The sequence below is a fragment of the Babylonia areolata genome, chromosome 2, assembly GCF_041734735.1.
Source record: "Babylonia areolata isolate BAREFJ2019XMU chromosome 2, ASM4173473v1, whole genome shotgun sequence".
Classification (NCBI taxonomy): Eukaryota; Metazoa; Mollusca; class Gastropoda; order Neogastropoda; family Buccinidae; genus Babylonia; species Babylonia areolata.
Window position 1 is genome coordinate 53,666,717 of NC_134877.1, and position 13,019 is coordinate 53,679,735.

A 13,019-nucleotide genomic window follows, 5' to 3' on the forward strand; every position below is an offset into this window, starting at 1 on the left:
CTTTTTCTTTTTCTTCTTGTTTCGTTTTGTACTCAAGAAGCCCGCTTGTGCCTATGTGGGGTTCCTATTGTGGGGTTCCCTGTGTGTGTGTGTGTGTGTGTGTGTGTGTGTGTGTGTGTGTGTGCGTGCGTGCGTGCGTGCGTACGTGCGTGTGTGTGCGCGCTATAAATTTCTATTCTTTCCAAGAGATGGACACTCCCTCCCTACAAGCATGACTGCTTCATGGCTCTCCCTGGTATTTCGGGACAATGAATGAGAGGGAGAGAGAGAGAGAGAGAGGGAGAGAGAGAGAGAGAGAGGAGGGGTTTGGGGGGCGGGGGGGGGGATAGAGAAATGTGGAGATGGAGACAGAGATAGAGAGAGACAGACGGACCTGCAAGAGACGGGAACAGACAGACATTTATACGTACGTATATATATATATATACCACTGAGAGCGAAACGATTTGAAACTAAAGAAAAGAACGGACGAGACGAACGAACGTACAGGAGACAGACAGACAGGCACCCCCCACCCACCCCCAATGATCACCCCACACACACACACATACATCGTCCATGTTTCTGTCTAACCTCAGGGCTACAGTATCTCCATACACACACACATATATATATATATACACCGAGGCTTGGGGAAAAGAAAAGGAAGAGAAAAAAATAAAAAATAAAAAGAAAAGGCCCAGTCACCTATCACCCAGCCCCCGCATTCCCCTCACCCCCACACCCCTCTTTGTGTTTTATTCATGCATGGTGACCCACTGGTTGTCCCGTCTTTCTTTAGCTTTCCCTTCTTTTTTTTTTTCCTACTATACTTCTTTCAGACCGTGTGGTGTGCGCGGGGGAGGGAGGGTGGGGAGGTGGGGGGGGCTTGGCTTGGCTTGAGCCTTACGCACTTCCGACTATAACTGACGTGTAGTGGTACACCACTCACTACCAACTTGCTCAAAAGTACAGCTGAAGTAGAAGAAAGAAACTTTCTGTCTCTTGTCACACACACTGACACACACACACACACACACGTTATTTATCTCCCTCTATCTCTCTCTCACATCCTGCCTGTCTCTCTTTTTTACTTTCTCATGTTGTGTTTCTCTCTCTCTCTCTTTCCCCTTCCAAGCGTGTTTCACTAACGCTGAATTCACCCAGCTTACTTTTTTTCTTCTTCTTTGAAAACCCATGTTGTGGGTGTGACTGGGAATTCAGAAAACAAAACAAAAAAACAAACAAAAGGACACCTGACCCCCCGACCCCCTAATGAAGCTAATGAAAAACAAACCTCGTATAATCATCAGCTAAGACGTATCATTTCGCACAAACTGCAACACTGCTTATTCGACAAATTAATAACAAGACGGTTATTACAAACTAATCCAGTATCTTATCCTGTTTACGTGTGCCGGGAGTGTCAGTGTCAACATGAAGACTAACGTGGCAGTGATCACGACCAGCAAAATAATCATGACCATTGATTAAGTACCTGATCCGCCTTCTCGACCGTTCTGACCTTGTGTGTGTGTGTGTGTGTGTGTGTGTGTGTGTGTGTGTGTGTGTGTGTGTGTGTGTGTGTGTGAATGCGTGCGTAAAAGCGCGCACGCGTACGTGCGTGTGTGTGTGTGTGCACTCTTTACCTTAGATGGCTGCAATAAATTTATATATATAATTATTTATATAATATTTTTTTATCAACACAGCTTAAACTTTTTTTTTTTTATATAACAAAACCATACCAGAGAGAGAGAGAGAGAGAGAGAGAGAGAGATGGGGTTGGGTTGGCTAAGATTGGTGAAAGACATGAGGGTGTGTACAGATGTAGCAGGGAGGAAGCAGGATTTTTTTTCCAACTTTTTTTTGTTTGTTTTATTCTGCACAATGCCCCACCCCAAAACCACTCTCACTATACTATTTTCAACCACACCACTCTCAGTTAACCACCCGCCTCCCATCCTTCCACCCCCTCCCACCTCCCACACACCTCCTCGACTCTTATTACCGTCCTCATCAGACATACACCCTGTCCTCCATCAAAGCTTCACACACACACACACACACACACAAAACCCACAGGTGATGAAGATGGGAGATACAGGGCCCCAGACTTGGAGGGGCCATAGAAACCGAGGGAATTCAACAGAGAAAGAGACGGAGAAACTTCACACACACACACACACACACACACACAGAAAGAAAAAAAAAAAAAAGGACGACAACCTCCTCCAAACCCTCATGTGCACCCTCTCATGCCACCTGTCCTCTTTTTCCCTGTCTGCCTTGTGGGTCGAACGAAGCACCTTGCAACGGGGGGGAAAAGATTAAAAAAGAAGGAGGAGGAGGAAAAAATGGGAGGGGAAAGAAGAAGAAAGAGGACAGCGACTTCACGACACAATTGTCAGTCCCTCATTCTTCCAGTCATTCGTGAGTGCGATTCGTCGTGGCAATGCAAATGTTCAAAACCCTAAACAGGTGGCTCTGTTGCCTTACCTCCTCTCTACCCCATCCGCCACCCACTTCACAGCACACCATACCCCACATCCATACCCATACCCCACCCCCCCCCCCCCACATACGCATGCACACCTTTCCCTTTCAGCGCCAATCACCCACTGGGTCTTCGGGGTCTCTGGCTTCAGGACAGGTGGTCGATCTCTGCTGGGAGATATCTTTTTGAAAAAAAAAAAAAAAAATTAAGCTCTTGAAACAAAAAGAAGAAATGACATAAAAACCGTGGGGGGACTCGAAGGTCTATGTTCTATGAGAGAGAGAGAGAGAGAGAGAGTGTGTTGGGGGGGTTGGGGGGGGGGGGGGAGAGAAATGGAGGGAGACAGAGAGACAGAGACTGAGAAACAGAGAAAGAGAGTGTGTGTCACTGAAAAAAAGTGTTAGTCTGTTTGCCTGTGAAATATGTGAGTGTGCATATGTGCGCGCGTGCGCACGCGCTTGTGTGAGATTTTCATTTTTAGTCTGAACGATGATCTCAGAATCAACCACAGTGAAATCTCTCTCTCTCTCTCTCTCTCTCTCCTGTCAGACTCAAGACCTCGACCATCACGTTACTTTTGGTTATTTTTACACTACGACGCCTAAAAATAATTTAGCTAATAAATGATGACGCATGCGTGAGTATGTGTGTTTTAAAATGTGTGTGTGTGTGTGTGTGTGTGTGTGTGCGCGCGCGCGCGAGTCACATGGGTGTCCATCACCTTCGTACGTGCCAAGTGTGCGTACTGGGTTTGTGTGTGTGCTCAAATGCAGCTTTTCATGTGTGTGTATGGGGAAAGAGAGTTTCAGTTTCAGCTTCAGTAGCTCAAGGAGGCGTCACTGCGTTCGGACAAATCCATATACGCTACACCACATCTGCCAAGCAGATGCCTGACCAGCAGCGTAACCCAACGCGCAGAGAGAGGTACATGTAAGGTTGCATGCATGCTCACTGTATTTCTAAAGTACACACACACACACACACACACACACACACAATGCGCGCGCTTGAGGCTGCGTGCAGATAACATCGTGCCTTGTTGAGCTTAAGGACTTGCAGCAACCCCACCCAAGTCTTTCTTATTATATTCAATCATCATCATCGCCAAAGCGCGAGGAGAGGCAGCTGATCACACACACACACACACACACACAGAGGAGAAAACGTACGTGTATATTGTCACGTGACATCGCTGAGTGCGGAGAGAGCTCAGTTCCGCTTAATATGGTACTCACTTGTCCAGTGTGCTTGCTGAGTACACGAGTGTATACATGTATGTGTGTATGTCAACACGTGCAAAAATAGCGGTATTCCGCTGAGAAATGTGATGGTACTAGAGAGATGAAAAAAAAAAAAAAATCGTTCACACGCTGCATGGGAGGGCGGGGGTGGGTGGTGGTGGTGCCCAGGAAGAGAGAGACAGACAGACAGACAGAGACTGAGAGAAGGACAAAAAGAGAAACAGAGAGAGAAATACAGAGCAGACAGACAAACTGACAAGCGAATCAGTGACACACATGTAAAAGAGAAATCCATACACAATGACATCAACACCGCCGAACTTCCACAAAAGTTGCTGACAATGTGCTTGTGCAATGTGCTTGTGCATTGTGAGTGTGTGCGAGTGTGTGTGACAAAAAACAACAACCCAACAACAACAAAAAAACAACTGATGACACACATGTGATGTGATGTTGCGTTTGCGTCAACTGTTCGAATTCTGGTCTAATCCTATACACGGATCAACACAAACCTCCTCCGCCCCACGCCCAGCTCCCAACTCCCCCTTCTCTCCCCCCCCCCCCCCCCCCCCCCCCTGTCCCATCTCTCTGTCTATCTCCCCCACCTAAGCAAAAGCCAACTAGAACGCATACATCACGTATACCCACGGACTTGTATAGTAACATATATTAACACACTTCTCAACTCACGTCAGTTATGTTCACTACACACTGTACGCTTTGTGAACTGTCTTGTCTCTTCTGGCGTGGGTTGGCTGTCAGCAATGTCAGCAGTATACAAGACAACAAAAACGTGTGTGTGTGTGTGTGTGTGTGTGTGTGTGCGCGCGAGCACGCGCACGCGTGTGTACATCTGTTATGTGTGTTCGTCAGAAACAGGAGCGGGGGTCAGGGGTGGAGGGGTAGGGCTGAGGTGGGTAGAAATAAGGGAGGGGGGGGGGTGTGTGTGTGGAGAAACAGAGACAGAGAATGACAGAGAGACTGGGTGACAAACTGCGAAACAGAGAGAAAGAGAAAGCGAGATGCTGAGAAAAAGTTTAAAGAGACCGACAAGACACACACACACACACACACACACAAAGAACTTGTCTGTAGTCAGTTGGTGAGGAAGAGTGTACTTACTATAGTTGACGGATGGGATGGACCAGCTAGATGGGGGGAAGAGGGTGACTGACCTATTTCTCTCTCTCTCTCTCACACACACACACACACACACACACACACACACGGATTAAGATTTTATCCAGTCCGTATTTTCGAACTCTCTTTGGCCACATGCAGACAGGAAGTCACCTGGACCCCCCACCCCCACCGGGTTATCTATCTGTGCTGTTCTTGTTCTGTCAACGTCGTTGGCTCACCCACTTCCACCATCTCCACACACCAACCCTTCTATCGACCTATCTTATGAAAAGAGTTTGAGAGGAGGAGGTATAATAGTGAGGGAGGAAAAGAAAGGGAGGGAGGGAGGGAGGAGGAGAGAGCGCGAGAGTGAAAGAGAGAGAGAGAATAATGCACGAAAACAAAATGAGATAGAGAATGGAGGGGAGGGGAACAGAAAGGGGAAGGAGAGAGAGTGAGTCTCAGAGAGAGAGAGAGAGAGATCAAACAGATTGAGAAACAGAGACCAAATGACAGAAGACTGCAGAGGCGAGAGAGGGGTGCGATGAGAGAGAGCGTGGCAGAGATGGGTGGGTATGGGACGGAGACAGAGACAGAGGCAGAGAAAGGAGTTTTAGCGGTGAGAGAGACAAGAAATATGGACAAAGCAAACAACGGAGGCCGAGAAAGAGAAGAAGACAGAGGAGAAAGAAAGAGAGAGGGGGGGGGGGGGGGGGGGACGATGGAAGAAAACACAAGAAAGAGAATGAGAGACAGATAGAGAGAGACGGAGACACACAGACAGGGACACATCGTTTCCGATCCGTGGGAGAGCAGGATGATTCTATGATACAGGATGCACTTTTGTGACAATAGTCAGCACGTCACGGGAACACGCGTCTTCCTTCATTCCTTGCCGTCCGTGTGGTGCTTGTGTGAGGGTGGGAGGGGGGGGGAGGAGGAGGAGGAGGAGGAGGAGAGGGAGAGAGAGAGAGAGAGAGAGAGAGAGAGAGAGAGATGTGTGTCAAAGACAAAAAACTAAAGTTTATAAAAACTTTTTTAGTGGTGGATGAATCCTCTGTGTTTAGTGAGATACGACGTTTCGAACCATAGGCCCGTTGTCAAGTGATGAGAAGAGGACAGTGTGAATAGGAAAGCCTATGTGAGAAAAAGGTGATGACATCTCACTACTTTCTGTTTTGATGGGCCATGCACACTAAAACATTTGCTGATCACCATTCAGTGCAATACATACTCACTCACACACACACACACACACAGATGTGTGTGTTTGTATGTGTGCGTGTGCGCGTCCCCGAGTGTGTCTGCGCGTTCCTGCGTAAGCGCACGCGTGTGTGTACACCTACGTTCGTTTGTTTTTGCCATTAGATAACGTGCGTCTCCTCCTTATCCTCCTCTGGGGGTCAACCAAGTCAAAGACACGACCACCAGGAGGAACAGTCATGGCATTCACGACACCACCACAAAGACAAGAAACCAAACAACACAGAGAACTGGGAAAGGATGGGAACGGGGTGGGGTGGGGAGTGGGACGAAAAACGAAATACGGATGAAAGAACCAAGATCCTGAATGACATCTGGTGATGACGATAACTGTTTCACAAAAACAAACAAGGACCCGGACTATGCTCATAAAGACTGTTACGCTTCGGAGACAAAAAAAAGGGGAAGGGGTGGGGGAGGAAACAAGAAAATGTCCCCCTATTCGTGGTGGTTGGGCTCAGTACGGGATGTGCCCCCACCCCCCACTGCCTTCACCACTTGCAACCGGTGGCTTGAAATCTCTTATATCTTTCTTCATTTTTGCTTATTCAAAAGATGAGATTGAGACTTTGTTTCAGTCGGAAATCTCCGCACAATGTCCTTTATTATCAACAAAACTTTTGTAATTTTGCCACTTTTTGAATCTTCCTTCAGTCTGATTTCAGACTTTATTGTCTGAAGAAACTCTTGCCTGTATTTTGAAGAGAGTATGGGAAAGCAATAAAGAAAAATGGCACATGGAAAAAAAAAAAATCCAACCCACTTCCAACCAAACCCACATCCACACACACGCCCTCACCCATCCACACAAACACTCTCTTACCACTGGACAAATCAACCCTCACACTACCCCCAACCTAATAGCCCAAATCCACACATATCCACACACACTCCCTCACCCACACACAACATGAGGGAACAACCAACTTAACACCCAACATATCCACTGACCTTCTCCTGGACACGAGGACGGTTCCCACGGACGGGCGGCGCTGGGAGAGGGAGGAGCGGCGCCGCTGGTGGTGGTCGCGGAATGAGTCGAGGTGGGCCGGGTGGGGGGCGCTGGGGTGGTGGTGGTGGTGGTGGGGCAGGTGGTGGTGGTGGGCGTCCAGCGGGTTGTGGGGGAGCGAGAGGTGGGGGTGGTGGAGGGCCGAGGACGGGGAGCTGGTAGGGGTGCTCTCCCCTGTCACCAACGTGTCATACAGCGCCGCCGCCCCGGCTGAGGTCTTGCGTCGCTTCCGGGAGGGACTCTCGCTCTGCAACGAAAAAGAAATGGCATATATTTATTTATTTTCTGTTTCTATTCTGTCGTTTCCTCCCTATTTTTCTTTTCACCAAGATGTCCTTATGAAAGTGAATGACGAAGTCTTAGTGGAGGCCTTCTATTAAATAACATCTTTGTTTTTCTTTCTTTCTTTAGGGAAAACGTACGTATCTCTCTCTCTCACACACACACACACACACACACACACACCGCTTCACAATTACGGGAAACGAGCAGTCATCAACAAATTCCTCTGCCCAACGACATTCCCCCAAAAATGCTCCAATGGACTGGGGCCATTATTTTTAACGATGGGTGTAGGAGGTGTAGCTAAAAAAAAAAACATCAACAAAACAATCGGGTGGTAGTTAACAAGAAACATGACCCATTATTTTTTAACGGGCATGACCCATTATTTTCAAAGGCGGCAGTGGCCAAGAAAATAGTTATGTTTCCGTTACAGTGCCCGTTACACTGCACGACTGTTAAAAATGATGCACCCCCCCCCCCTCCCCCCCCAAGTATTTCTGTCCCAACTATCTTTCGGTTTTCTTCTCTCCCACTTTTTTTTCTTTCTTTTTTTTAAACACAGAAAGAGTAAAGCTGTATGACCAATCAACCTGCAACACTGCATCCCTTGAATAGAGGTTTTGTCTACGCGTATTACTACATTCATCGTTTTTGTAGTTTTCTATGTCTTCGTAAATATTGTTTCTGGGGATGAAGGGAGTGTTTTATACCAGACTATTGTCTATTCTGTACTAAATGGAAATAAAGTTCCCCCCTTCTCTCTCTCAATCTCTTTGTGTGTGTGTGTCCCCCCCCCCCCCCCCCCCCCAAACTCTCTCTCTCTTGTGAAGTCATACAAGACATTGCCAACCTCTTTAAAGGAATGAAGGCATTATCAATTTGTTATTGCCACTCTCTTTCTATCGCCTCTATCTTTCATCCTAGCCCCCTTCACCCCTCCCCCCCCCTATCTCCCCCCTCCCCTCCCACCCTCTCTCTCTCCCTCCGCTTGGCTCTGCTAGGCTGATGCATTGATTTCCATCAAGCCCCGTTGTTGCCAGTTCCTTCGTATCGCTATCGCTGCAAACCTCCCCCCCCCCCTCTCTCTTGCCTCCACCCTCACCCCCTCTTTGTCCTCCAGTCCTGTTCCTCTACCCCAGCTCTCTCTCTCTCTCTCATTAAAAAAAAAATTACACCTGCAACAAGATAATGTCAGCTGCTCCAAAGCAGCGAAGAAGACATTATTACTGTTGTTCCAACGCACCACACCCTCCACACGTCCCCTACCCCACCTCATCTCTCCCCCTGCCCCCCCACACCCCCTCCCACTCCATAACGTTGCGTACTAATTAGCATCATGCCTGTAACCCCAATCCCTCCGTCTTCCGAGCAGAAGTTAATAATTTGCAACCTACCACCCCCCTCCCCCACCCCCTTCCACGTACTCAAGGGAAGTAGCAGAATATCAAACTCCTATGCTAACAAGAGATAAATCAAAAACCTCTTTATCATTAGCCCAACGCAGCAAGCAGCCCAGTAGTATATGAGGATGGCTGCTGGCCCATCCGATCCCGCGGTTGCTATAGCAATCAGCGTAAAACCATGGAGAGAAAAACACCCTTCGTTCTCGCGAATAGCAAAAATGAGTTCCTGGCTTTCTGTTCTTGAGTACAGACAGCACACACAAGGAGGGAGGGGTGTGTGTGTGTGTGTGTGTGTGTGTGTGTGTCTGTGTGTGTCAACGTGTGTGTCTGTGTGTGTCAACGTGTGGTCTGTGTGTGTCAACGTGTGTTTGAGAGTGCATCTGTCTGTGTGTGTCAACGTGTGTCTGTGTGCGCATCTATGTGAGTTTGACGAGAGGAAGGGAGTGAGAATGGAGGTTGTCACACGCACTTCACCTCCTCCACCCCTCCCTTTCCCCATAACGTAGTTCTGTCGCCATCCGTCATTAAAAGTCGGTCACCACGCAAGAGCTGATTAGCTCACCGAGCTTTTTTTTTTTTTTTTTTTTCCCCCTCCGACTGCACTGCATTGCAAAGTTCTTCAAGCTAACTAGCTCGCGCACTCCTCAGTTTGCAAGCAGCCTTTGCGTTCCCTGCCACTCCCTTCTATTGTATTGTACAGTATTGTTCCCCAGCCTTTTATCTTATTTTGCCTATTCATTGTACGAGCAGTGACAACTCGCGAACTGCACCAGCACTTACACACACACACATATATATATATGTGTGTGTGTGTGTGTGTGTGTGTGAACAATGAGGTTGACCCACTTTTGACGAGACATGACGGAACAAGGAACTACGCGGCGGAAAACTTTTTTCTCTTCTTTTTTTTTTTTTTTTTACCTATTCACTTTGTACCAGAAAGCGGACCCCAACCCCACCCCACCCCTCTCTCTCTCTTTATTTTTATTTTATAATTCTACTTTCTTTTTGTTGCTTACAGATTCTACTTCGACACAGCGTTTCGTGGAATCTCAATTTACTGTGGTCGTTTCGTCGCAAAACTTTTTTTTCCCGGGCGTGACCTATCAGCTTATACCAGAATCAGAAACTTTTATTCTCTTAAGTATTCTTTATTTCTTTATTATGTGTGTGTGTGTGTGTGTGTGTGTGTGTGTGTGTGTGTGCGCTCTCTCTCTCTCTTTCTCTCTCTTTTGGTGCTTACAGTTTCTTCTTTGGGGTGTCTTTCCGAGGAATCTCGATTTCTTGTGACAATGTTTGCACGGAGATGTTTTCTTTGTGAAGGCGGAGATCCTTCTGTAACTACGATGATGATATTTGTCAGACTTATTCTGCTGGGTATTGGTAACGAATGGGTTTGAACGTCAATGATTTTTTTTCCCCGCCAAAACATAAATACACACACAGGCGAATACGGCTTGTAGAATGTTACACACATATGATAATGTACATTATAAACCGGTCAAACGTCTTTAGACAGACATAGGGAGAGAGAGATGGAGACAGAGGCAAAGAGACAGACAGTGAAGTGGCTGGGGGGCGGGGAGGGAAGAGGAAAGAGACAGATCTACGACTTAACACTTCCACAACTTCCCGAAAGAAAACAACAACAACAAAAAAACCAACATGATCTCAATACCACCACACCACCACCATTCTCTCTGTACGGCCCCCCCCCAACATGTATTGCTCCTTCAGTCTGACATAATTACAAACTCCGCTCTATTCGACCAGGCGCTCTATCATGTATCATTCGCTCCAACGTCTATCCTGTCTTCTGTTCATCAGACGCTCTATCTCAATTTATCGACGTCTTCTATTCTATCATACGCTCTGTCATAATCAATATACGCTGCGACGTTAATCATGTCTCCTATTCCATCAGAATATGCCCACCATCGTCAACCAGGTCTTCTGTCATGAGCTACATGACATATATCCCGACGTAAATCATGTCTTCTATCCTATCATGCGCTCTATCAGGTACGTTCCGACGTAAATCACGTCTTCTATTCCATCGTCCGCTCCATCATACACGTCCCGACGAAAATCATATCTCTAGTCTATCATGCGCTCCATCGATAAGTTCCGATGTCAATCACGTCTTCTATTCCATCGTGCGCTCTACGTTCCGACGTAAATTATTCCTCTGTTCTATCCTGCGCTCTGTCATATACGCTCTAACGTTAATCATGTCTTCTATTCAATCATACGCTCTGTCATGTGCGTTCCGACGTCAATCCTGTCTTCATCATTCTATCACGCATTCTGTCATATATATACGCTCCAACGTCAGTCATGTCTTCTTTTCAAGATATTTATGCCCTGCCTTTCACTGAACACACGAGGATGCGGGCTGGGTGCAGAGTATGGAAGTTACTACATGAGCATAGTCGTTAAAGTGTCGATCTCTCTGTCTACGTGTCTCTCCCTCTCTCCCCTTCTCTCCCTCCACTTGCTTTTTCGTTTACACAGTTGGACAAACTTCAGAGTAGGTTAAGCCCATATTATTGAAATTTGAAAAAAGAAAGTACTGACTATATCAAACAGAAACTTTGTACAACTATGCGAAATGGCAAGCAAAACAAGTGCTAAAAAGAGAGGGTGAGGGAAGGGCTGGGAAGAGAGAGAGAGGGGTTGTGGGGGGGGGGGGGGGGGGGGCAAAGACAAACAGGGACCAAGACAAAGAACATCACTCTCTCTCATAAAGTGCAAAGTTCGTGTGCGATGAAAAGTTCTTCAAAAGCACAATAAACCATTTGTATTTTGTGCCTTGGTATTTCTAAACTCACTCTCTCTTTCTCTCTCTCTCAAACACTAACACCCCCTCCCCATTCTCTGTCTCCCCTCGCTTGTCTCTCTCTCTCTCTCTTGTACCGTGTAGAACAAATTTCCATAGCATTACCATAAATCATCTGGTATTTTGTACTTTATTGTATTCCTGATCTCTCTCTCCCCAGTTCGTCATGTCATCGGTTTTTGTTGCTGTTGTTGTTGTTGTTTTTACGCTCTTTTTTTTTTCCCCCTCCATCCCTGCCCCCTTCCCACTCCTCTACCACCGCCGTTCCCCCACGAACCCCTGCCCACATTCTCTCCAAGCCAAACTACAATCGACAGCAGAAATGACCCCCCACCCCACCCCCACCCCGGCCCCCCACTGTATCCATCCAGTCCTTCTGTTCCACCCTTCCCCATTCCCCCCTATACTTTCAAATAAACCGACTGCCGTAGAATAATACCTCTCCTTCCCACCATCATCCCGAATAGGAACGTAGTTTACGGCAGCCAACATTATATTCCCCCCACAAAGCCCACATTACTAGCTTACCATTACTAACTCCCACACATAATGACAGAGAGAGAGAGAGAGAGAGAGAGAGAGAGAGGAGTGGGCGATGGCTAATTAGTGTTTGAAGACCAAGGAATGGAGAGAACATGCGAAGGCCGTTTTCAGTTTAATACGTTTTATAGACGTTTTATTGGTGTGTGGGGAGGGAGGTGTGTGGGAGGAGTGTGTGGTTCATAGGCCGCCTTGGTGCTTTCACTTTCATGGGTCACACTGACTTCAGTACAAAAAAAAAAGAAAAGAAAAAAAAGCAAAAAAAAAAAAGCGAAGTGATTCTGTGCGAGTGATCGAGACCCCCCACCCCCACACCCCACCTCCACCCCGAAGCCACACCTAACTCACACCCCACCTCCACCCCGAAGCCACACCTAACTCCTCAAACCCAAGTATGCTGTTGTTCTATGTAAGCCATGAGAGCTGAGTTTCTAACTCTCGTTCCAGTTGTCCATCGGTTAGGGGTGGGGTGGGGGGCTAGGAATAAGAGTGGGGCGGGACGTGGGAGAGGTGGGGGTGGGGGGGGGGGGGGAGGCGAATACACAACAAAAGCTTAAGCCTTTGTGAGTTTTGGAGTTCTCTCGCTCTCTCTCTCTCTCTCTCTCCAGGCTTTCTGTTCAGTCCCCTTTTCTGTGGTTCGCCCCCAAATCCTAACTCCCACAGCTTGGAGCCAGACTTACCAGTTTCGCTTGAGCGAAATATATATATATATATATTTTTTTTTTTTTCTCGCAGTGAACAAACTGTACACAATAGTAGTATAGTTTATGTTGGTCAGAAGGTGGGAAAAAAAGAATTTTTTTTTTTTTATATATATACTTTTTATATCTTATATACTTAG

At 47.1% G+C, this 13,019-nt stretch overlaps 1 protein-coding gene across 1 annotated transcript in view; it reads right to left on the reverse strand.

Annotated features, from left to right (window-relative positions):
• LOC143275044 (uncharacterized) overlaps positions 1-13,019 on the reverse strand; it is a 94,205-nt gene that overhangs the window by 47,863 nt on the left and 33,323 nt on the right. The window contains exon 4 of the mRNA XM_076579111.1: positions 7,054-7,358. Coding sequence (XP_076435226.1) covers positions 7,054-7,358 — 305 coding nt within the window. The remainder of the gene's footprint in view (positions 1-7,053; positions 7,359-13,019) is intronic.